Source organism: Canis lupus, chromosome 7 (genome assembly GCF_011100685.1).
Source record: "Canis lupus familiaris isolate Mischka breed German Shepherd chromosome 7, alternate assembly UU_Cfam_GSD_1.0, whole genome shotgun sequence".
Classification (NCBI taxonomy): Eukaryota; Metazoa; Chordata; class Mammalia; order Carnivora; family Canidae; genus Canis; species Canis lupus.
The window spans coordinates 69,540,954-69,568,301 of record NC_049228.1 but is presented as its reverse complement, the minus strand read 5'-3'; the positions used below and the strand labels follow the sequence as shown (position 1 = coordinate 69,568,301).

Sequence of the window (27,348 nt, the reverse complement as noted above, 5' to 3'; positions counted from 1 at the left end):
TAAATTGATATGTTGTATGTTTTCACTCATCTCAAAATATTTTGTGAAATTTTAAATTTCTTTTCTGATCCATTGGTTATCTAGTTCCTTAATCTCCATCTATTTGTGAGTTTCCCAGTTTTCCATTATCTATTTCAACTTTGATTGCCTTGTGATCAGAGAACATACTTTGTATTATTTGTCCTTTTAAATTTTTAAAGGTTTTATGTTTTAGTCTATGATCTATCATGAGAAATATTCCTTGTGTGCTTGAGAAGAATGTACATTGTTATTAGGTGCTATGTTCTATATGTCTATTAAGTCTAGTTGGTTTATAGTGTTCAAGTCTTCTATTGTGTTTGGTATAGCTGTTTTATCCCTAACTGAAAACAGGGCATACAGTCTCCATCTGTTATGGCTGAATTGTCTTTTCATCATTTCTGTCAGTTTGTGCTTCACGTATTTTGGTACTGTCATTAGATACATGTACATTTAGAATTGTTATATCTTCCTGATGGATTCACCCTTTTATTATTATACAATGTCCCTCTTTCAGGCACCTGAGTAGCTCAGTGGTTGAGCGTCTGCCTTTGGCTCAGGTCGTGATCCTGGGGCCCTGGGATCGAGTCTTGCATTGGGCTTCCTGCAGGGAGCCTGCTTCTCTCCCTGGCTTTGTCTCTGCCTCTGTCTCTCATGAATAAAATCTTAAAAAAAACAAACAATATGTGTCTCTCATTATCTCTAATAACATGCTTCTAAGTTGATTTTGTGTATTGATCTAACTCCAAATTTGCTGATTCCTATTTGCATGATGTATCCTTTTCCATCTTTTAAATGTTTTTAATGTACTGTGTCTTCTGTAAATAATATACATGTAAATGTTTTATTCAGCATGTTACTCATTGATAGCAATTATCTTTGGCCACAGGTCAGACACACTAGTTTGCAAAATAGCAGATATAAGTATTTGCTAAATTAATGAATTCATAAATTCTGCAATAAAAATTATTTTGTATTTCAAACTAAGGCCAATTTTTTTGTTTTATATTTTGAAGCATCTCAGTAATCATATTTATAAATGTCTTATGAAAATGGCACTCCATTCTAGACAACCATTCTAACCATCCATTATTATTTAGAATAATCTAAATTCTACTATATAAAACATTATGCAATTAGCACCTATTTCATACAAATGTAGCCAGAGCTCAATTTATTATTCTTTTTCAACAGATCTGATTGTTTTCTTTAGGATTCTTCTGACTTTTCATTATATCATTATAGTTGACAAAGGGATCCATGGTTGACTTGTCAGTTCTTCCAAGAAGTAATTCACTCTGCAAAACTACTGAAGAGGAGAAATATGTAAGAAGTCTAACAAATCAAAACCAACTTCTGGTTTATACAAGCATGGAAATAAATTTTTTCACTAAATTTGCTAACCACTTACCACTAAATATATCACAGAACTCATATCTACAAGATTTCCCTGGCTTTCTAGCACAGCCTGCTTCTCCCTCTCCCTGTGTAATGGTCTCACTCTAATTGGTTTTTGATCCTGCTATTTTCAAGCATAAAACTGAATTCCAATTATATTTAAGTACACCAATAAAAAATTAAAATCTTCCCAAATGGAATATCAAGTAAATAGTCAAGGTACATAATTCTTTATTCTAAAATAAAAATGTAGAAAAATGAAATGCAATTTTCTATTTTTTTCGAAAATTAAAAACAGAATTAAGGGACGCCTCGGTGGCTCAGCCATTGAGCATCTGCCTTCAGCCCAGAGCGTGATCCCGCGGTCCCAGGATCAAGTCCCGCATCGGCCTGCCTGCATGGAGCCTGCTTCTCCCTCTCCCTGTGTCTCCGCCTCTCTCTGTGTCTCTCATTAACAAATAAATTAAAAATAAAAACCTTAAAAAAAAACAATTAAGAATAAGTGTGGGAGAAAACACAAGAGAAAGGTAAACATAAATGCTATTAGCAAAGATTTAAGTACAGTACTTTGCAGAGATATAATTACTAATATTTTCTATTCCACATTTGTTTATATTAAAGCATGGTTTAAAGAATCAGAATACTGGGAATCTATTTCATATTATTGGACTTTTTCTTGAATTTAGGCTTCCTAACATAATATTATGAATGTCTGTCTACACTATAAATTACTTATCACTGGGATAGGTGATTCTTTAACACCAATTTAATCACTCTCCAAAAGGGAATTAAGATATTTTCAGACACTTAGGTTATTGATGCATCTGTAAACGAAATAACTGCTTGCACAAAGCCAGATTTGGAGAAACGACCTTATGTTTAAGATACTTAGTATTTGTTTTTTAAAGATTTTATTTATTTATTCATGAGAGACAGAGAGAGAGAGAGAGAGAGGGGCAGAGACACAGGCAGAGGGAGAAACAGGCTCTATGCAGGGAGCCCGACGAGGGACTTGACCCTGGGTCTCCAGGATCACGCCCTGGGGTGAAGGCGGCGCTAAACCCATGAGGCACCCCGGCTGCCCGATAATTAGTATTTTAAGGCCAAATGTCCTACAATGAATTTTAATGTTGCTATCTCTCTATTCCTAAATTTAAACTTATATGTGTTAATGAAAAGTAGCAATCTCTTTTTGAGGTCAAAAGAAATACAAAGTGTTCAACAGGCATGCAAATAAAAATTAACACGTATAATTTCACAAATGTAATTACACAGTCATGAAGAGGAAGAGATGATTTCATGAAAATGTTTAGCTGACAGAACTGAAGACATTCTGACAGTATAAAAAGGATATAAATGCAAACATTTTACTAACAAGTATAATTAGAAAATTACATACTAAAAATATAACAATCTCACCCATTTCATAATGATTGTAAATAAGTCATATAGTAAAAAGTATAAACAATTTGAAAGATGGAACTCTTTTTTTTGGAACTCTTTTTTTAGCACTAACATTTAACTAGTAAGAAAGTGTCATTTAAAAGGAATCTATTCTTTCCTTTAGCTAGATTATTGCCAATTTATTTCCTTCTTCAACAAAAGTTAAATGACTTCCAGTTATAAAGATAAATCAATATTGTAATAGTTTTTACCAAGTAACTTTTAGAGAGCTTTCAATGTTAAAAAAGGAAAACACTTATGTATTTAATAGGGAAGAAACAATCCTTTTTATTAACCTCACTGTATATTCAGAAAGGATTAAAAACACACACATTTCCTGGGACACAAAACTGTACCAAAAGCATTTCCTTACAAAATAAGTTCACAAACCAATAGTCCTGGACTTACACAAAAACATATATATTGACATACATTAGCTTGAATTAACACAGAATTTTAACATTTTTGCAGCAACTTTCTAGCAGACTATTATTAATGTGGGAGTGTACGACTTCTGTAACCCTTTAAAAATAGTAATAAAAAATTACAAAATAATGAAAATGTAGAATTAAGGCTGAGACTATATCATCTAGTATTAATAAAGTCAAACAATACTTTAAAAAATTGCTGCTGCTGCATATTTTATATATATATATATATATATACAGAATAAGTCTTTAGAAATTTAAAATGCTACTGCTGTCACAAATTCACTCATCAATTTTTCCTCCCTGTATCTCAACATTTGAATTTCCAGATACCTGTGCTTTTTCTATTTTTATTCTGAATTCTTCATTAAGAGTTTCCTCACATATTTACATTTAAATACTTAACCTCTAGAACTTTCCTTAAACACAACAGACAAAAAAGTTTTGTTAAATAAATTCACACAGAAGCAATAAAAAGGTTTGTTTTCAAGAAATAGTTCTAGCATATCCATGATAATCATACTGAAAAATAGTACATATGCTTTTCTTCAGGATTAATAAATGCCATGTGCCAGTTTTACAGTCACTGCAATGTTTGCACATTTTCCTCTGATACATTTGCAACCAAAGGGCATGATGACTGGAATAATTCCAGTAAATCCATACTGTCCCGTGAGATTCATAAAATTGAAGGGCTGTTTCCAGTCCCATTTGAATTGACATGGAAACGCATGCCCAGATAATCGTATTGTCCCCAGAAATACTCAGTCCGGTAAGTCACCCTCTCGGTCTTCTGAAACAGAGCTGCAGAAGGCAGAGCATTCTTCATGAGACCAATGGCCTCCTCTTCTCTGTAATTGTTCACACATCTGATTTGGTTATAATCCTGGTCAATGTGGAAAAAAAATAAATTTTATGTACCATAGTTTTCCTAAACTCCCTCAGCAGAACTAGATGGTTAAATACCAAATGGAACTATGTTCCATTAATTAGATAATTCTTGATTTAAACATATTTATTTTTAAAATTTTATTTACTTATTTGACAGAGAGAGAGTGAGCACAAGCAGAGGGAGTGGCAGGCAGTGGGAGAAGATGATGCAGGTTCCCCATGGAGCAGGGAACCTGATGCAGGACTTGATCCCAGATTCCTGGGATGACTTGAGCTGAAGGCAGATGTTTAACTCACTGAGCCACCCCAGACACCCTAGTATAAACATATTTAATTAAATCTTTGTATATAATTACTTCTGTCACATGTATGCCAAAGAGAGAGGGAGAGAGAGAGAGATCCTCAAAATAAAAGCAGCACTTAACACATAGAATAAAGGTTAAGCAATTCGTACCACAGTTCTTTGGAATGGTGTATCTTAGACCCCAAAACTGAAGTTTCATTTTTCTTTTTTTTTTTTTCATTTTTCTTTTCCCCTTTTCTTACATGAAATTACTACTTTAAAAGTAAACAAGAATTATAGTGATTACAGAAAGTCACAAAATAAGGACAAGTATTTAAAAACATCCATATAGATCCATATAGATCCATCATATAGAGATGAACACGATGTGTGTATGTGTATAGTCAGATATATATTAATCATATATATAATTATATCTATATAATCTAATTATATATAGATAATACATATATATGTATACACATATATATATTCAGATAACAGTCAGATGTATCTAAATAATTTTCTAATGAAAGTTCCCTGATCTGCCATCTCCAAATAGAAGACACGTTTTTGATAAACAGCTAATTTTTACTCTATGAGTAGAAAATCAATTAGAAAACTAAAGCCTCTATTGAATCTACTGCAGAGAATCATCCACTGCTAAGCAAATTTTGTGGATTCCAAGATCCACATTTTTTCCCCCACATTTAACATCTTTGAACTCTACCTTTTAATGTCATGAGTTAATCTAAAGTTTTTTTTTAATGTTTCATGAAATGGTGATTTTTATAATATCCTCTTAGAGTTGATGAAACATGGTATACAATCTCAGTTTACACATAGTAGTATATGCCTATACAAACAAAAATAAAACATATAAATACAAAGTCATGCTGCTTGCTGTTTACTACTTAATATTTGTTCCCAATTGTAGGGATGAACTATATCAGCATTTTAACACTGTAAGATACTTTCATTTCTTGTGTGTGTGTGTGTGTGTGTGTGTGTGAGAGAGAGAGAGTGAGTGGAAGGTGAGGGAGAGAATCTTAATCAGGCTCCAGGTGTCAGAGCTTGACACGGGGCTCGATCTCACGACCCTGAGATCATGACCTAAGCTGAAATCAAGAGTAGAATGGTTAACCAACTAGGCCACCCAGGTACCCCAAGATACTTTTATTTCAAATGCTCGAGACTGTACAAGAATTATTAGTTCAAGATCTATGGAGAACTAGTAGAGATTAAGGATGAGGAAACTACTAATTAAATCTTAATTTAAATTTTAGGGGTGCCTGGGTGGTTGGTTCAGTCTGTTAAGCCCTACCTCTGGCTCACTGAGGAGTCTGCTTGAGATTCTCTCCCTCTGCCTTTCCCCTACTTGTGCTCTAAAGTAAATAAAAATAATTCTTAAAAACAAATTTTTTAATGGAGATTTAAACTGATTTTAAATCTCCCAAATATAAATAGTATGCAAAGGGGGAGAAAGCCATGAGATAGAATGTACCAAATTTTCAACCTAAAACTTTTCTTTTTAAATATTATTTGAGAGAGAGAGCACAAGTAGAGATCACAAGTAGAGGGAAGCACAAAGGGAGAGAATTCTTAAGCAGACTCCTCATTGTGTATAGAACCCAATGTGGGGTTTGATCCCATGACCCATAAGATCATGACCTGAGCAGAAACCAAGAATTAGCTGCTTAACCAACAGAGGCACTCAGGCACCCCCAACCTAAAACTTGTAACCCTGCCACCACAAAGCTAAACAAAAATGGTGAATTTTTTGTGTCTACTTCCTGTGTCAAAAGTTGTGTAGCCAATATGGTTCTGTTTTGCTCTCTGGAAACATTTACACTCCTCCCCTTTTCCTTGGTATTCTAAAACTGTATTATGAAACATATTTTGGCACATCTTTTGTCAGTCATTGTGCTGGGCTTTCAGTGGACCCTTTAATTTATCCCTGGGAAAATATCTTCCACGTATTTTTTACTTCTCCATTTTCTTCTTTCTAGGATTCTGAACAGAATTGGTTCCCTATGTTTCCTTCATATATTTTTTTTCTATTTTTCTGGGAAGTTTGACTTTAGTCTTCTGAAATTTTTATTTCAGCAATAGTATTTGTAATCTGTGATCTTATCCTGGCTGTCTCTAATAATACACTCTGAGTTTCGTTAATAGGACTCCTGAAAATCTAAGTAGGAATTAAAAATTTTAAGTTCAGTTGAATCAGCTTCCAGGGTTGGTTTTACTATTTATCTTGGATTTTCTCTCACATGTTGACTCTCTCATATGCATGTTTCTTGGCTGTATAATTACATTTAAGAAAAAGAATGCTTCTGGCCTGGATTTTTTCTCCTGTTAACAAAAATCGTAACTATTTTTCCATCAAGTTCCTCTGAGTGGAAACTTTAGGTGGGACAGGGCAGAGCAGAGTCCAAGAGCCAGCAGGCTCTGCTTTATAAGTGCATGGCTGGAGAGCCAACTATCAGGCTGCTAGCTCCCTAGGTGCCAGCATTAGATAAGTGTCTAAGGGTGCCACCAACTATACCTGAAGCCAATATCCCAAAATTTAATTAATTACTATTGTCTAACTTTGTGGTGGTATCTTTGATTCCTAGAAACAAGGAAATCAACGTTTGTTTTGAAAATCTGGCATATTCTAGGCTGTGGTTTCCTCTCCTTTTTCATTTTGCTCCCATTCACTCTATTGTGTTCCTGAGTTCCATCAGGCAGGCAGACCGTCTCCCACTGTCTCCAGACTATTTCCCCGTCCCTTCTCTTTTGGTATACTCTAGACTTGTTTCTTGTTATCCCCAGAAAACTTCAATCAAACGTGAAGGCAGGTGGCTCCTGGGTAGCTCATTCAGTTGAGTCCATCTCTTGGTTTCGGCTCAGGTCATGATCTTAGGGTTTTAAGATCAAGCCCCATGTCAAGCTCCATACTTGGTGTATAGTCTGCTTGGGATTCTCTTTCTTTCTCTCTCCTCCTCTGCCCCTCTCCTTGTGCACTCTCTCAAATAAATAAATACAATTAAAAAAAAAATGTGAAGGCAGAGCGATGGCATTATCAGACACACAAGGACTCCCAAGTTTTTTTGTATACACTTTTCCTAAGAAAGTTATGAGAGAAACACAAGGAATCCAAGAAACAGTGGATTCAACCCAAGAGTAGCCAAAGAAGACCCATGAGATCTACATATATATATAGTTACTAGTCACTGTAGGAGGAGGAGGAAGAATATGTGGTCAAGGTAAACAGTGAAACGGGGCACCTGGGAGGCTCAGGTGGTTGATCAACTCTTGATTTTGGCTCAGGTCATGATCTCAGGGTGAGACTGAGCTCTATGTCAGGCTCTATGCTCAGCACAGTCTGCCTTGAGAGATTTTCTCTCTCCTTCTCTTCCCTCCTCTACCCCTTCTCCCACTCATGCTCACACTCTCTCAAATAAATTCTTTAGAAAAAAACAAAGGTAAATAGTGAAAGGAAAAAAAGGAAATTAGAAAGTGCAGAAAAATTAACATCCGAGAAACAGTCTAAATAGGAACTGAGTTAAAATTTAACATGTTTAAAAAAACTGATATACTATGGAAGACTCACTTGATCTTGATATTTGGAATCCTAATTGGTGGCCTAAAACTTTATCGAGAAGTCAATAAAATCCTAGCACACAACTCTGCCTAGTACTAAATATTTACATAGCCAAAATAATGTGTGCATTTTTATAGCTTTCTATCTTTGAAAAAAGCATAGAGGATTTGCTTGTGGTTATAGTACAGACTATAACTAAATAATATAATGACAGAAGGAAAGTTCTAAAACATTTCCAAACAATTCAGTCTGAAAGTCATTAAGTAGGCTAGGGATGATGGACATCCACACCAAGTGGTCAGGTGACCTGTGCTGTCTTAAAGCGGTAAGATGGATAGAGTATATAAAAAAGAGGGAGATGGGGATCCCTGGGTGGCTCAGCGGTTTAGCACCTGCCTTCAGGCCAAGGCGTTATCCTGGGGTCCTGGGATCAAGTCCCACGTCGGGCTCCCTGCATGGAGCCTGCTTCTCCATCTGCCTGTATCTCTGCCTCTCTCTCTCTGTCTCTCATGAATAGATAAATAAAATCTTAAAAAAAAAAAAAAGAGGGAGGCAACAGAATAACTAAAATTAAATAATTAAAACAAAGGTTGCTTCTGGGGAATGGATGGGTGAAGATGCGAGGATAGAAGATTTCATCAAAATGCAGAAGATAGAAGATTTCATCATCATAAGCTCTCTTTTGCACCTGTGCTCTCCAATTTGGTATCCATCAGCCACATGTGGCTCCAGAGCACTTGCCATGTAACTAGTGCTTAAAGATTTGCTGTCTTCTGAATTTCAAAGACTTTGTATGAAAAAATTATTTAAAGTATCTCAAGAATGTTTTACACTGTTTACATGTTGCAATGATAATGTTTTGTATACTGGGTTAAAAAAATCAATTATTAAAATAAATCTCAGTTTTTCTTTTTTCTTTTTTTTGTTTCTTTTTCATCCGGCTTCTAGAAAACTTTAAATTACATATGTGGCTCATATTACAACACTAAATCTTATATACCATTCGATTTATTTACATGTATGACTTCAATGGAAATGATACTATCACTACTAACAACATAATGATAAAAAAAAATCAACTCTAGCCCATACTACCTCTGAATTGCTACAAAATCTTAATTAGGATTCAAATTAGTGACATGTGTAGTGTATTGTAGTAACTGCAAGGTTTAGGGCTAATTCAATGCTGAGGCTATATAGGGCAGCTTCAAGAATATATACTTTAGTCTAGAACTGCTTGGTAGGTATTTCCTCCCTGATGTTACAAACCTGGATAGTCTTTAAAAATTATAGGAGGGGTGCCTGGCTGACTCAGTCAGAAGAGTATGTGATTCTTTATCTTGGGGTCATAAGTTCAAGCCCCATGTTAGGTATAGAGATTACTTAAGTAAATAAACAACAACAAAATAACCCTGCAAAAAATTATAGTAAATCTACATGAAAATAAAGGGATTAATATATTGAATTCCTATTTCAAGCTGCAATAGTTTTATATTTTGCCCAATCTTGTTTTGATATCCTATCATTTTTTACTCCCCCTGGCAGGCAGTTAGTATGTATGTATGTATGTATGTATGTATGTACGTATGTATTTATTTATTTATGACACAGAGAGAGGCAGAGACACAGGCAGAGGGAGAAGCAGGCTCCATGCAGGAAGCCTGATGTGGGACTTGATTCCAGGTCTCCAGGATCACACCCTGGGTGGAAGGCAGACACTCAACCACTGAGGCAACCAGGCGTCCCTGGCAGTATTCTAGAGTATACCCCAGACTTCATGTTATTTAACTGATACCTCAGTACACATTTCTAATAATATAGTTATTTTAATGTAAATATACAATGTTGTTATACACAACATTTCTTAATGTAGCTAATATCTAGGTGATACTAAAATTTCTTCAAGTTTTTTCAAAGTTGTCATTTTAAACATTCAAATGTGGATCCAGACAAGGACTTCACATTGCATTGGATTCTTATACCTTTCAATCACTTTTATTCTATAACAAATAGTTCATCCTTCCTTTCCTTCTTTTATGGAACCATTTTATTAATAAAACTGTCATTTGTCCTGTACAATGTCCCATTCTAGACATTCTGGATTTGGCTGATACTTCTTGGTGGTATCATTTAACTTGTTTCTAACTTCCTTTTTCCTCTATACTTGTAGTTAAATCAAACTGTTCTTAATTTGTAAGAGATTTAAGCTCTCATGTCTTACAGTATCTATTCTTTGCAATGCATTAACCTCCTTCCCAAGCACCTAGGAGGTTACCATTTACACACTATCTTGGGGAAAATAGTTTTCTGGATTGCTTACTTCTTCTGCAGAACCTCAGGAAACACTAATTAGAAGCTTCACTGGATTCAGGTTATTTCCTACTCAATCACATAATAGTAAATGTCCTACTTTTAGTGTTGCTAAGATCAATCAGTGGATTCATGTGTATCAATCTGATCTTTCCATTACTAAGTTTCCCCATCAACTTTTTACTTAATCACTTGAGTATCTATTGATTATTATTGCCTAAATCTATTATTTTATTAGGGGTGGCAAAATCATGTCACAATTTTATCGTGCCTTTTATTTATTTTTATTTTTTAAAATTTAATTAATTAATTAATTTATTTATTATCGTGCCTTTTAAAGAAGAACTTCTATAAATAACTTTCTTCAAGGAAAAATAAGATAAATATAGCAAAAGGGAGACAAACCATAAGAGTGTTAACTACGGGAACAAACTGAGGGTTGCTGGAGGGGGGAAGGGGGATGGGGTAACTGGGTGATGGGCATTAAGGAGGGCACATGATGTAATAAGCACTGGGTATTATATGCAACTGATGAATCATTAAATACTACCCTTATGCTTACACACACACACACACACACACACAACTTCAACTATTTGGTTACTCTGAAAACAGTTCATTTAAGTAAGACCATGTCTTTAAAAAAAAAAAAAAAACAGAAAAAGGGCAGCTGTGTGGTGCAGTTGGTTAAGTGTCTGACTCTTGGTTTCAGTCACTTCAGGTTATAATCTTAGGGCTGTGAGATTGAGACCCACATCAGGCTCCCCGCTCAGCGTGGAGTCTGCTTAAGAGTCTTTCCCTCTTCTTCTGCCTGCCCCCACACAGTCTCTATTTAAAATAAATAAATCTTAAAAAAAAAAAAAAAGAATGTCTTTACTATATGGATATATCAATTTTTACAATAATGAGTTGGTGCCCTAGCAATTGCCAGTGATCATCAGTGAAGATTCTCTTGCATCATTTTGAACTTATGATTTGTAAAAACTGTTGTGTTTAAACCAATTACAAATATTCTTCTGGTGCTGTACTACCCCAACACACTTTCAGCAGTCAGCTTAATAATTCCTATATATATATTGCGTGCTCATAATAAATATACATCATTCACATACTCACATGTGGAAACACTTCTCTCATAATCTCATTATCATTTCATCTCTCTTCCATAATTCAAAGGCAGCAATTCCAAGACACTTGCCCCCATCTGGACACAATATTAGGTACTCAAGAGATATCAGTGAGATAAGGAATTTTCTCTCACAATTTTTAGCAACACAAATTTCTCTCTTTTGGGAGTGCAGATAACCTGGCTTCTGCCTACCTCTCCAAACACTCTTGCTTCTTCCCCTTCCCATGCCTCAGCCACACAAACATCTTTTCAGTTCCACAAACATACAATACTTGCTACTTTCTCAGAACGTTCATTATTTTCTGTTTACTGAAACTAATTCCTATATGGCTGGCAGCTTCTCATCCTTTCTCTAAAATGCATCTTTCCTGACAACCAACATAGTTTCCCCATCATTTTATATCATTTCATCCTTTTTTCTTTCATAGAACTTAACATTACTCCATACACAGGAAAATGTTTACTTTTTGGAACTATCCTTCTGCACAAGACTGTAGAGCTCCATGAGGGAGCAAGAACTATGCTACTTTTACTCATCAGCAACAGATAGCACAAAATAAGCATTCAAACAATAACTGAATAAATGTAGAATATGTAGATGGATAGGGCATGGAATACCAATTCTGACTGTTAAAGTCTCAAAGAAACTCCTCTATAGTCAATGAGACACTTATTCAGGCAGAGTCCATATTTAAACCTTTTGAAATAATGTACAAGAAATCCCAGTATCATGCTATCCTCCAAAGGATGGCCTAATATCTAATCTAAAAAGGACAGTTGTCTTACCATTGAGTTAGGTTGCAGGTAGCTTTGCTGGGATTTTCGGTGTGCTATCTAAATGGTATCTGATTTTCTAAACCAACCATTTATATGCATTTTAAAAATTAATAATATACAACTGGTTTTGTATATTCTAACTCAGCAAACTGCTGATCTTATAAAGCAGAATGTAGTGTATTTACAAGGTAAGCCAAACAACAGAAAAGCAATTTAAATCTTGACACTGATTTTAAACAAAACATAAACTAGAAACATTTCCAAATAATTAGTAAAAATCATTTAGAAAACTGGAGTATCCTAGGAAAATATAATAATTATGTCTTATCTTCATTATTTATCACTTAGTCTTTTCAAATCAGACAAAACCCCTAATTCTGGCTCAAAGAAGAAATCAGGAATAAATTCATCCTGGTTTTTATTTTTTTAAGAAGTTTATTATTAGAATTATTTTTGAGACAGAGACAGAGAGACAGAGACAGAGAGCACATGAATGGGGAAGGACAGAGGGAGAAGGAGGAGAGAATCCCAAGCAGGCTCCACAGTCAGCATAGAGCCGGACTTGGTGGCTTGATCCCATGAACCTGAGATTATATCCTGAGTAGAAATCAAGAATCAGACTCTCAACTGACCGAGCCACACAGGCGCCCCCCATGCTGATTTTCAAGTATGACTTAAAAGCTTTGATAAACTAACCAATGATAACTCAGAGGTCACAATAAACTCACCTATTTTGTCTTGAAGCTTCTCTTCTCATTCTTTTAGGAGGAATTGGACAATCTGTCATTTCAACCTTTGCTGGATGGCGCAATGAGTCATTACACTTCCGTGTGGGAGTCATACCTGTAAAGATAGAAAATGCAGAAAATGAACTTTTAAAAGACTGGGATTATTATAGTATCTTAATTTATAGAAAAAGAATTAATCAAAAAAAAAAAAAAAGAAAAAGAATTAATCATACTGAGAATGCTTCCTACTATTTCTGGTAAGAGAAAACCTTATAAGCATTTATCAGATGACTTGGAGGATAAGAGTGTTGACTTAGGTTATGCGTCATTCACATTCTTCTTGGAGTTAAACTCTAATATAAATATCCGCCCTCATACAGAGAAAGTACAGGTAACAAAAAGCAAGCACCAACCTAGTTTTTGCTCGATCAGTTTCAGATTCTTTTCTTGTTCATCAAGTTCTTGTTTTTTCTTCTTCATATCAGGAGTGTGAAGGTACTCTAACTGACGGTTAAGGTCCTCGATCACACTGTTCGACTTGTTCACAGCAGTACGATACTGTTGGAGAAGATCTGCAAAGAAACCAAAGACATCTGATTAAAAGAACTGATACTGGGGTGGTAGTCCTGGGTATCTCAGCGGTTTAGTGCCGCCTTCAGCCCAGGGTGTGATCCTGGAGACCCAGGATCGAGTCCCACGTCAGGCTCCCTGCATGGAGCCTGCTTCTCCCTCAGCCTGTATCTCTGCCTCTCTCTGTCTCTCATGAATAAATGAATAAAATCTTAAAAAAAAAAAAAAAGAACTGATACCGTATCAAGTCAGTGTTTGAAGAAAGAAGAATTAGCAACACTAGGTATTGTATTATAGTAACATTTGGGAACCATTTTTAAAGCCTCAAGACTTTGTTCAATGTATACAAATGAAATAAAAATGCAGTTTAGACCCTTGCACAAAACTAGAGCTCGTTAAATTTTAATTTTCAATTGCTTGACTTTAATAAATTTGTGTCAGGAAAGAGTTTTCTATGTAAAAGTACTCTGTGAACTGGATCACTCTCTCACAGTTAATGTTTTGATAGTCATTATTCAATCTAATTCCACACAGACAAGTTGAGGGGGGTGGCATATGCATCAAATATAGAAACGCTAGAGGTGCCTGGCTCAGCTCAGTTGGTGGAATGTGCCACTCTTGATCTTGGGTCATGAGTTTGACCTATGCTGGGTGTAGAGATTACTTAAAAAAATTTTTTTAAATACGTATAGTACTACTAGAAAATCAATACTTCCAAAAGATATGACCATTACCTTATTAAAGCTTTCAGAAATGCACTCTTGATAAAATACTTAATTTTCAAAAAACTTTCTATAAATTACTATGTCTAAAAATGTATTGCAGTATTCAGGTTTATTTATTTTTAAAAGAGATTTTATTTATTTATTCCTGAGAGTCAGAGACAGAGAGAAAGAGAGAGAGAGACACACACACACACAGGAAGAGAGAGAAGCAGACTTCCTGCAAGGAGCCTGATGTGGGACCTGATCCCAGATCCCAGGATCATGCCCTGAGCTGCAGGCAGACGCTCAACCGCTGAGCCATCCAGGCATTCCAATATTCAGGTTTTTTCTTTTTCTTTTAAAAAGATTTTATTTGGCAGAGAGAGAGCACGAGAGCGTGCACAGGCTGGGGGGAGGAGGAGAGGGAGAAGCAGACTCCCCGCTGAGCAGAGAGCCTGATGTGGAGCTCAATCCCAGGACCCTGGGATCATGACCTGAGCTGAAGGCAGACACTCAATGGAGTGAGCCACCCAGGTACCTCACAATATTCAGGTTTGTTTTTTTTTAAGATTTTATTTATTTATTCATGAGAGACACACAGAGAGAGGCAGAGACATTGGCAGAGGGAGAAGCAGGCTCCCTGCAAGGAGCCCGATGTGGGACTCGATCACCAATCCTGAGATCACGCCGAGAGCCAAAGGCAGACGCCCAACCACTGAGCCACCCAGGTGTCCCATAATATTCAGGTTTGAGACTATTTTTTGCCTGTATGATTTACTAGACACTAAATATTAAATACTGGGACTGTACTCTAATTTAGGGGTCAGCAAATTACAGTCAACAGACAAGAATGCTTTATACAGTTTTAAATGGTCACATTCTAAATGGTTATATAAATACCCTCCATAACACCCTCAATTTTGCCTCTTGGCTCACAAGGCCTCAAATTTTACTATCTGGCCTCTTGACACTCTGGTCACAATGATTAATATGCATGGGAATGGACATTCAAAATTCAAATATTTAACATGCACACTAGTTTACACTTAAAACTATAAAAAAATTTTTAAGAGTCTGAGTATATTAGATATGACATGAGATAGAAGATGAAATATTCTACACCTTAAGGTCAAGAACAGTGTATGGAAAAGAGAACAACTAGCATTCTGATGAGCAGGCAAATACACACTCACATATACCCGTGTATGCTCATGAATATATTCATATATTTATATACAAATTCTATATGTAACCGAGCAAGGGCAAGGTCTTTACGATCCATAATTCTTTATGACCTTTTGATAACTTTTAAAGGTATGTGGCAAAATGACTGGTTTTCTAGTCTGATGTGGTACTTCTAATTTCAAAGTAATATAATGTTTTCTTACTTTACATAGGTTATTCTTTACATTGTAAAGTACAGTTTTCACACAGTAAAATACTGCAAAACAATACTTATTTAGTATGTGAATGTGTTACAAAATTATGTCAGACTTGTTTATCAGTGATGCTGTCCTTCTTCAGAAGACAATACACAAAACTTCAGGCCATTAGGGCTTGATATTCTATTTCTTTTTTTAAAAAATGTTTTAATTTATTTTTTAAAAAGGATTTCATTTATTTATTCATGAGAGGCAGAGACATAGGCAGAAGAAGAAGCAGGCTCCATGCAGGTAGCCTAATGTGGGACTTGATCCCGGGATCCCAGGATCACGCCCTGGGCCAAAGGCAGACACTAAACCGCTGAGCCACCCAGGTGTCCCAAAAAGTTTTTATTTAAATTCTATGTAACATACAGTGTAATACTAGTTTTGGGTGTACAATATAGTAATACAACACTTACAGAAAACACCAGGTGATCATCCCAAATGCCCTCCTTAATCCCTATCACCTATTTAACTAACCCATCTCCCGCCCCTCCCTTTCCACTTGGGAACCATGAATTTGTTCTCTCTAGTCAAGAGTCTGATATCCTATTCCTAATAAGTTAGTTATGAGGTTCTTCCAAACTTTAAAAACCCAAGAAATTAGTATATTCAAGCACTTTAATTGACAGTGGTCCTGTATTTTATAAGATGGAATGTTAAATATTTCCCATTAAATGCAGCACTAACAGTAGATTCATATTTTATGTGGAAGATAGACAGTAACAGCTTTAAAAAAAAAAAAAAGTAATCTCTATGCCCAACATGGGGCTCAAATTCACAACCCCATGATCAAGACTTGCATCCACCAACTGAGCCAGCCAGGTACCCCTTAGCAGCTTAATTTAATATGCCTTATCAACCCTGAATTTTTTGTACATGAAATGGAACTTCTGTTTATCATGGTGTCTATAAAAGTCTTTCCTAATGCATTTAACAAAATTTTGCCAAAGACAAAAATTCAAAATTCACATTTAGTTTCGGCTATAAATGATTTTTAAGGTCTTATATGTTGCCTAAAAATTTCAATTACCTTATAAGGGGAAAAAACATGTTTTTTTCCTATGAAAATAGAAAAATACTTTAAAAAATTAATTCATATAAAGCTCAAAATACAATGCATTAACTTCTGTAGGATACATATTCAAGAAAATACAGATTATTTCAATGTATCCTGATGAATGACCTCCTATGCAAAGCTACCAAAAATAATATAAAGGAATTGAAAGTACAGCTGAAGGGCTGGTATTAGTCAAGTATTCAAGGTTTGCTTAGAAGGCAGAAGCAACTTTTCTACTAATAGAAGATTCAAGAAGTTAGATGGGAATGCAGACTTTACTAAATATTTAGATCTCTTCAAACATTTATGCCCTACATGATTCTAAGAATTTTATTCAGCAAAAACATGGTAAGCCCTTATGACTAAGAAAAAATGAGAAAATACAGTAGAACCTCTGATTTGTTCCAAAATAATCCACATGGGGAGAGGTGGTGAGAGGCAAGTTGTGAGACAAGAAGATTATGAATGAAATACGAGTGCCTAGATGGTAGGTCCATGGGAGCTCATTGTTACTGCTCTATTTATTTCCATAATAGAACAAAACAAAATATCCTTGCCCTGAATACTACAGCACTTAAATAATCTTGGTCACTACATCTAAAAACATCAAGAGTGGCTTTACTTAAAACAGTAACAACAGGGGATCCCTGGGGGGGTGGCTCAGCAGTTTAGCACCTGCCTTTGGCCCAGGTCGCGATCCTGGAGTCCCGGGATCGAGTCCCGCGTTGGGTTCCCTGCGTGAAGCCTGCTTCTCCCTCTGCCTGTGTCTCTGCCTTTCTTTCTGTCTATCATGAATAAATAAATAAAATCTTAAAAAAAAAACAGTAACAACAAAATAAATGGAGAGTAATAACTGAGAAGTAGAATAAATTAGGTATGCTATAATAATCTCTAAACTGGCCACACATATAATACATATTTGAAATAAATGGACATAATAAAAGTGTTAATGTCACATTTATAAATTATATATTAACTAATCATTGGCTTTTTTTTTTTAATCATTGGCTATTTTAAAAGGATTTTTCTTCAGTTGCTATTAATAACTTTTTCTTTCATATCTTGGCTTCTGCAATATCCAGAGTTATTTTAATTTTTTTAAGAAGTATTTCTACTTATAAGATCTCTATAAAAAACTTGGAGTAATATAGAAAAGGAAGGTTAGGAAAAAAATCAGTAGGTCTATCAACTTACTTTCTTCCCGTTTTTCATTCTACAAAATTTGCAGGTTTTATTTTTAACATATATGATATTTGCATTTATATGTTCTAACCACTTTCCTTTTAACATTTTAATAGGCATTTCCCAGATTCTAAATTCAACTAAAGCACTTGACATTTCTTATGTTTAGTTTGAAAAAAAGTGCTATTCTCAAATATTCATCTGAGTTGAAGAAAAAAGTCTTGTGTGTATGTCAGATGGTTTATTTAAGCATATTCCTCAGAAGATCAATTACGGTTCAAAGAATGTGAGTATTAAAAGCAATTAGAACCTTTCTGATTATAAATACACTGTTCGGTCAGATCTGGAAAAAATATAGAAAAGGATAATGGAGAAGAAAATTACCTTATCTAATCCAGAAATAAAACAATTTTCTTTCTACTCTTCCACTTTGCCGTGCTGAATACGTATATTGTTCTAAACTTGGGGAAGTTCTCTAACCTTTGATCAAGCCTCAACATCCTCATCTATCAAATGAGGAGAGCAGTAGTAAATGAAATCATTCCAGTGACAAGCTTAAAAAGTATCTAATACATAAGTAAGCCTTCAAATATTAACTATTATTATTCCACTGACAACTGCTTATTTATGTCACCTATTTTTCCATAAACTTTTTTCTTGATTTTTAAAGGTTGCTTTAAATAGTAGGGCTATAACACCTATGTCTACCATATGTTGCAATTTTTCCCCAGTTTGTCATTTGCCTGTTTTCCTCACAGTGCTTTAAAATTTTATGCAAACTTAAAAAAATTAACTATAAAAATTAACTATATTTTCTTTCCTCATTTCTTTTAGTATTTCTGTATCAAAAAGCTCTTCTAATTTCAGGTAGAGTCATCAAGGAAGCTCTTCTGAAGGCAGAACACTAGGGTACGGACCAGAAGCAAAGAAGCTAGTCATGCACAGATACATCTCGGCCAAAATCATTGTATGTAAAGCCATTAAACTGTTCCTTTCAATATTAAACTCATTTCTATTTAACTGTACTAAGAACTTCCTGAACATAGCTGAAGAGTGGTTAATATCAAAAAAAATTTTTTTTAAGGATTTTATTTACTTATTCATGAAAGACACAGAAAGAGAGGCAGAGACATAGGCAAAGGCAGACACAGGCTCCCTGCGGAGAGCCTGATGCAGTACTCAATCCCAGGACTCCGGGATCATGCCCTGAACCAAAAGCAGACGTTCAACCACTGAGCCACCCAGGCATTCCTAGTTTTCTTTTTCTCTATTTTTGGAAATAGGTTTGTTATTAATTTCATAAGATGATGTGGATATTATTCATATTTATATTATACAACAGTATATATTAAACATTTACTTATAAAACTTTAAGGATGAACTGTTTGAACACTTTCTCAGGTAATGGTCTATGTAAGTTTTCTGCCTTATTTGAAGCAATTTTGTTCATCTGCAATTTTCTATAATTTAGTCCATTTTATTTAGAGATGCTAAATGTATTTAAAATGTTATAGAAACCTAAGAAATTAGATTTCTCTATGTCTAAATAGATCCTCTGAGCCAACATTCTTCTTGTATTTGTTCCTGCCTAAAGACCATCTCTAGGAATTGCATATTCAGTACAAGGTTTTTTCTTCTTCTAATTCATTTGGCTGTACTTGTTTCTTGAAATATATTTTTCCCATCATTTGACTTGAATGCTTAGTTAATTTGCTTTCTCATTTAATAATAAAAGCATTCAGCTTATAGATTTGATATTTGATCTCAGCTGTCTTGTCTAAGTCTGATTTGTAATGCTCACTTAAGCTTTTTCTTTTTTGATGAAATATTTTTTTCTAAATGTCCACTATTTGGGGTAGTTACTTTGGGATGAAAGGAATAATTACTTTTAAAGTTCTAATACATTATTCTACAAAATGCCTCCTATATAAGATTTGCTTTTTAAAATTTATAGTCTCATTATAGCTGAGTAGCAATTTGATTCTCTGAAATCATGACCAATTTTTTTTTAAATTTTTTATTTATTTATGATAGTCACACACAGAGAGAGAGAGAGAGAGGCAGAGACATAGGCAGAGGGAGAAGCAGGCTCCATGCACCGGGAGCCTGACGTGGGACTCAATCCCGGGACTCCAGGATCGCGCCCTGGGCCAAAGGCAGGCGCTAAACCGCTGCGCCACCCAGGGTTCCCTCATGACCAATTTTTGTGACATACTCTATAAATACCGAAGAAAGTACTGGTAATACTTATTAGACGTGGTAATTCATTGCGTATTTGACCAATAACCTATCACAGAAAAATTGTTCCTCAAAACAATGTTTCTATTATTACTAGTTTAAAAATTTAGGTTCTGTATTTTTTGCATCAAGTTTATTTAGTTTTGTACCTGCAGTGTGGAATACATCCTTTCATCAAAATGAATTTATCTTTGCACTTCTAGTGCCTTTGCCTTGAGGTCAGCTTTGGGATTAATACTTGTTACTGGTGATTTCTTCTATTTAATATTTACATGACATTTTTGTTAATTATTTTAATTTATATTTTGTTTAGGAGATTCCTTGTAAAGAACATAAAGGAGTGTCATAGAGAGACACAGCCTTTACAGAAGATATTCCTGTTTTATAGTTTACTAATCATGTGGACTGTGTAGGTCACTTACTTAAATTGCCACAAAGTTCTCTTTTTATTCACTTCATCTAACTTTACTATACTTTCTGACATATATTAAGCACCCAACAAATGACAAATGACAGAATTTTTATATATCCCAGGACCAGATTTTTAAAAATCAAAGTGTCTTTGCTTTTTAATGAAAAAAAATCATGTATTTACATGTTACTCGAGATCTTATTTTTTAATCATCTTATTTTATAACATGTACATACTTATTTTTTGTTTTATGCTGATTTTATTTGCTCATATCTCGTATCAAATACTGTAATGCAAAACACCGTATAGGGATAATTACTTAGAAGACACTTTGCTTTTAATTGTGCTAGTAGTAGACAATTTTTGTGGTGATAAATTGCTTTTTCTCTAATAATCCCACGATATACAAGAAAGAGGTTTCTCAAAGTTCTTGTCTATCTGCACTTTACTATGGCTAGCTGATTGAGAAGGAATTTCCCTTGCCTAGGAGTGCAAAGTCTGAGTCATGTTACAAAATGCAAACTGAGGTCTAGGTACAAGGAATTCAAGGTTGCTGAATGCCACAGAGTCATCCTTGATTTTATCTTGGCGGTTTCCAATCTCCTTTGAATCTGTGATTTCTTCCAATTTCTTGCCAGTACGTTCCCATCATGCTTAAAGTGGTCAGGGCTGTTTGCTATTGACTTACAACCAGAAATATTTTATATATACCAATAATCTTGAATAATCTCATTTGATTTTTTTTAAATTAATATTTGAGAGTTTTTAAAAAAGATTTATTAATTATTTGAAATAGAGCATACGCACATGCTGGGGGAGGATCAGAGGAAAAGAACCCCAATCAGACTGCCTGCTACGTGCAGAGCCCCACTGAGGGGGGCTCAATCTCAGGACCCTAAGATCATGACCTGAGCAGATATTAAGAGTTAACACTCAACCGACTGAAGACACCCAGGTGCCCCTAATATTTGAATTCTTAATGCTGAATCATTAGTTGGTATGTGTAGTGTATTTTTGAAGATATTTACCAAGAAAGATATGTAACTGTTGTATTTTTGAAACCCTTGCATTATCTGTTAACTTTACATATTTGATAACCCACAAAATCTTTAATTAAATGTTTCATTTCCAAAGATCTACAGATGATGCTTCACACTGTTATACTAACATTCAGAAGCCCAGGTAAACTGAAAATTGTCAGTATGACAGCTGAGCATTTTTAAAGTTCCACAGATAATTCTTTTTGGCTTGGGAACCACTGCCATGAGCTGTTAGTGCTAGAGTGACATGAGTTGAGGCTTTTTATATTGATTCACTAGTCCTGCTGAATTGTTTTTTGATTTTTTTAAAATCAGTTTGTGTAGATGTTCACTTACTGTCTACAGAGATTTTTGCATGCATTGCCATCATAAACAGAAGCATCAGCCTTGGTATCATATATGATTTTAATTTTCTGTGTATTATGATGCTTTAGCATCTTAAAAAAACCTTTCTGACTGGGTAAAGACTGCCCCTTATGGGGCTGGCCAATTAGCATGCAAACTAACCAATCTAGAGCCAAACCTCTTCTATTTGGCTTGTGCACCCCAAGCAGCAGTATTCCTTTGCCTTAATCATCATCCCTTGCCTAGAGATCAGATCTACAGCCCAAAGCCCATTGAAATTATTCATAGTAGTTGATCCCAAGCTGTTTGCCCTGCCATGCCTTGTTTTTCCTATGGAAACCTCAATAAAGGCTGTAGCCTAAGCACTCTCCTTGCTCTGGTCTTCTGTCTCCTCACCATACTTGTGTTTTTCCCTATGGTCCTGAGTGGTATGGTATGCCTCCTGTCTCTAAGACTTGTGAGTATACTACACATGGTTTTCTTGAGCCTCTCCTGGATCTCCTCTTTCAGCTGTACCTGACTGATCATATCATAAAAGAATACAAAACAACCTTCTTCTCACCATCTTTCCCAGCTATTACTTAAATATTAATATTGCTGGTGGCTGAGGTAATAATCACAGGCTGAACACTATCCAAGTTCCTTAACAACAGAATAAAGAAATAAACTACAGTATATTTATACGATGGAATATTATCTGGCCATGAAAATGAATAACTAACATACATACATTGAATGAACAAAGTCAGATACGCAAAAAAGTATGTATTGCATGATTCCATTTACGTAAGTTATGAAAACAGACATACTGTTTAAGTCAAGGAAGTTGTTATCCTTTTGAGAGGGGATTGGGCAGTGACAGAAGAGTGCACAAGAGACTTTCTGTGGGATCTATCATATTCTATTCCTTAATACAGGAGCAGTGCTCATTTTGTGAAAATCTATCAAGCTATGTGTTTACCAAGTGTATACTTTTCTATGTGCATATAATGCTTTAATAAAAGTTAACAAGAAAATGAAGTATATGGATACAGGAGAATATTATTCAGCCTAAAAAGAAAGGAAATTCTGACACATGCTACGACACAGATGCATCTGGGAGCCACTATGCTAAGTGAAATAAGCCAGTCACAAAAGGACAAATAACCGTATATGATTCTGCTTCTAAGAGGTGTTTAGAGTAGTCAAAAACATTTTTAAAGCTAATAATGACAATGACTTTCTTGCTACAAAAGTAGATACCCAAGCATATTATAACTATATAAAAGAGCAAACAGCCTGCAGGGGACCGACCTCTTGTAAAGGGGAAAGGCCTGCAGAAGGGAAACTGGGGAGGGAGGTCACGTGTCATACACCCTAAAATTAAAGTTCTTAGTTGTAATCTAGTCACCTACCTTCTATATAATTCAAAACTACCTGACATAAAAAAGTAGTTGATAAAAACATTGTATTCGTATTTTTACTGGTTAATTTTTCATGTTAGAAAAACATGAAAGGATTGAAATACATAAGCCCCAAAGGATTGAAATCAAATGAGAAATTGTTATTTAAGTACTTATTCAACCTACCTATTTGTTCCCCTAAGACCAGGCACTGTTTTGGTATTGGAGCTCCAAATACCATTCCCCGAAGTTTATCCATTGGAGGAGCTTTATTCTGAAGACCCCCAAACTTTCCGTTACTTCGAATGCGATCTCCATCTCTGGTGAGCAGTGTAGGACAGTGTGTAATTTTAACAACCTATTGTAAGCAAATGAATATTAATTAGTGAGCCTATAAAATGTATCTCAATTGTTTTAAGAATGAGCAAATCACTATGGGTTCTAAGATTAGTAATGACATGATCACAGTAGTATTTTCACAAAATAAGCTAGTGAAATATAAGATGAACTGGGTGTAACAACCTAGAGGCAGGCCAGATGAATTAATTACTTCTTGTGTCAACCTACACTGGAATAGCGACAATGCAAATGGAAACAGTCAAACTGACGGCTTAATTGATAATAAGAAGGAAGAGAGAAGCCAGAGAGCCATGATCTGAAAAGCACAGCATCACTACCTCAGTTTCCTTCTATTAGATACATACAAATTTTCCAGATGACCAAGGGAGAGCAAAAAGAGGATATGAGACTGAAGAATACAGAAAAGCACAGGCTTAATCTTTAGAGATAATACCATGATCTCAACTATGGGAAGAAAAAGAGCTAGTAATGTCAGAGTTGGGATGACTAGAATTACGTAGTAAAGCCTAAGTCATGGAGTGCGAAGTAGGAAGGGTTAGTGAAGAATTAGATGCTTCAGAGAAGTCGGACAATAAAAGAAAGACATTGGATTTAGTATTTCATGATCTCTAAGAATGGTCTTTCAAAAAAGGCCTAGGAAATAGACAAAAATAAAATGTAAAATGAGAGAGGCGGAATTCAAGTAAGATCTTTTGACTACTCAGAATGTTAAGACATACCACACACTGAAATGTTGGGAGACCTAGGGAGAAAGTCTTCTTGTACTAATCTATTCTGAGACAGCCTTTCTCAAAGGAAATATAGTAAGTATTAAAAAGCTTGGTTTTGCAAGACCCACCCAGCAATTCACTTCTAAGAATTTATTCTGAAGAAAAATCACAGATGTGAACAATTTGCGCTAGAACACTGTTTTAATAAAAGATATGAAACTTGCATGTCTCAACAAGTTACATAAATTAGGGTACATCCATACAATGAAATAGAACACATATACTAAAAAATGATTGAAGAATATAATTTAACAATATGTAAAAATACCTAATTCAATCTAATATTGGGCGTAGTCTGAATTATAAAAATATTAAATTTGATTTTTAAAAATGAAAAATATAAATGAAAAAATATAACATAAAATCATAACTAGTATTTATTCTTTTAATATAATTCCAGAGGTACTTTACAAATGTTTTCCCATTGAAGTGGATACTTAAAAAAAATTTAAATGCAGGGGGTCCTGACTGGCTCAGCTGGTAAAGCATGGGACTCCTGATCTTGTGGTTTTAAGTTTGAGCCCATGTTGGGTCTGTAGAGATTACTCAAAAATAAAAAATCTTAAAAAGAAAATTTAAATGCAATAAGATGACTATATGAGGAAAATCTATGATAAACTCTTTGGTGAAAAAAAAAAACTCTTTGGTGAAATCAATCTTTTTGTTTTACTATAATTTTGTTTTACTACAATCACATCTTTTTTAGTTTTAGTTTGGATTTAATATGTTTTCTTAAAGTGAACATTAAAAATACAAACTGGAATCATGTACTATCCATTTATCAGAACTCAGATCATATTTTTAAGGATTTGATGCCATATTAAATTAACACACACTCAAATTTATAGACTTGTCCATTCTCTTGTTAACAGACTGACAGTAGGAGTTACAAGCCTCCAGTAAAAAGGACGGTCTGGCTCCCTTCTACAACAATTCTGCAAATATTATTTCCATGGACAATTTCAACTCTCAAAGTGTCCTTCAGTCTTACAGTTCTACCTTTCTAAGCACTCAATTAGGACAAAAATGGTAATAACAGCTTTTGTAAATTCAGTGAGTGAGCAACAGTCCAATGGCTCTGGGAAATGCCTATTCAACACTGTTGTGGGGACTAGGAGTGGGGGTAGAATAAACAGAGGAGCTGACAGGTTGAAGTAGCAAATGGCATAAAGTATTGAGGAAGGGAAAACAGTAACACTAGCAAAAACAGTATTACAAAGGGATGCTATAAAAGCCTTTTCTCAGAAAAGCTTTCCAATAGTACTTAACTGGTAGAATTACAAGACTTGATTAGAAACTTAAGAAGCAAAGCAATCAGTATTTGCTACACCAATTATGAGGAACAAATAATGCACCAGCTTTTGTCATATATTCTATTACATTCTTAATTTTTTAAAAGATTTATTTATTTTAGAGAGAGCGAGAGAGCGAGTGCAGGGAGGGGCAGAGGGAAAGAATCCTCAAGCTGATTCCATGCGGAGTGTAGAGCCCAATGTGGGGCTTGATCCCATGACTCATGAGATCACAACCTGAGCCAAAACCAAGAGTCAGATGCTCACCCAGCTAAGCCACCCAGGCACCTCTACATTCTTTTTTAAAGCTATGGATCAGTGTTTTTCACCAATTCGAAAAAGTTTTCACCCATTAGATTCTTCAGATACTGCCTTATGATCCTTTTCTACCTCCACTCTGGCACTCTGATTAGACTTTATTTACTATTTGGGATTTTCTCATTGTGTCCATGACTCTCAACCTGCTCCTCTTACATTCCTTCTCTCTGGGCTGCAGTCTGGACAATTTTTCTGACCTAGCTTCCAATTCACTAATTCTCTCTTAAGCTGTTTAACCTTCCCAGTGAGAATCTTATTTTTCTTAATGTATATTTTCTAGTTTTAACAAAGCTCTATTTATTTTTTCAAGTCAACTTGCTCTTTTCTCATTTTCAACACTTTTCTTAAATTATATTAAATACACTTTAAAAATATTTGCTTTAATGTTCAATATGGAAATTACTTCAGGTCTAAGATAAAGATGAATTCTTCCAGGGATAATCTGTGTTTCCTCCAATCAGGTATCTAAGGACACTACCAGTCCAGCACCATGTGAAACCAAATGTTTACCTTGAGATTTTTCAGACCATTCAAGTATTATGAATGCTGGTTGCAAACAAAGGCCAATTTATTGATATTGATGAATTCTCTGGGAAAACAACCTGTTTTGTTTTGTTTTTCCTTTTCTACCTGGTGCCAAGGTTCAAGAGCGATAATTATCTTGCAGTCTGCAGAGGCACTTGGGAGTTGAAATGGAAATGGCAGGATTTTTGCTCAACTTATACTAAGGGTTAGCCCTTTGGGGGACCCGGTTATTGGGAATCAGATTCCCCACTCTGATTAAAGCCCTGGGTTTTGTTTCCTGTCCTCTGAGACACTCAATTTCCTACTCTCTGAGCTCAATTTCAATTAGTTTGACACATGTTCTCTAAGCAAAACCTGGCTTGTTCTATTTATCTTTGAGTTCTACCATCACTTAGAAACCTTACTTTTTTTGCCAGTTCAAACATTAAGATACATACTCTAATGATATATATAGCCAGAAATAGCCTTTTAGTTAATCTCTGCAAGAATTTGAGTTGTCTAGTCCATCTCTGTATAACCCACTGTGCCTGGATGATGTGCTGGAGCAAGAATTTACTGGGTCATGAGAGCCAATCTTCTTGAGCACTTCATTCAATGGCTGCACATAGGCAGTTGGAAATCGGCCATGATAGGAATACACCATGGGCAAAAGCTACAAACCAGGGTCTCATCACCCCACTGACCAGAGAGCCAGTTGTTCAACATGTAATTGCATCCACTGTATCTCATATAGTC

At 35.2% G+C, this 27,348-nt stretch overlaps 1 protein-coding gene across 8 annotated transcripts in view; it reads right to left on the bottom strand.

The window, feature by feature from the left end:
• Nucleotides 1-1,164: 1,164 nt before the first annotated feature.
• Nucleotides 1,165-27,348, bottom strand: part of SMCHD1 (structural maintenance of chromosomes flexible hinge domain containing 1) — a 146,299-nt gene continuing 120,115 nt past the window's right edge. The window contains exons 45-49 of one of the 8 annotated variants that reach the window (XR_005362604.1): nt 23,535-23,706; nt 13,405-13,563; nt 12,992-13,106; nt 4,069-4,173; nt 1,165-1,327 (exon numbers count right to left, since the gene is read on the bottom strand). Coding sequence is in view for 5 of the 8 variants with exons in the window: in XM_038543712.1 (XP_038399640.1) it covers nt 4,149-4,173; nt 12,992-13,106; nt 13,405-13,563; nt 23,535-23,706 (471 nt within the window). In the remaining 3 variants the exon portion in view is untranslated. Of the gene's footprint in view, nt 1,328-2,666; nt 4,174-11,473; nt 11,562-12,824; nt 12,861-12,991; nt 13,107-13,404; nt 13,564-23,534; nt 23,707-27,348 lie in introns of those variants that run through there. The other 7 variants (XR_005362605.1, XR_005362603.1, XM_038543713.1 and 4 more) reach the window with 7 other exon arrangements.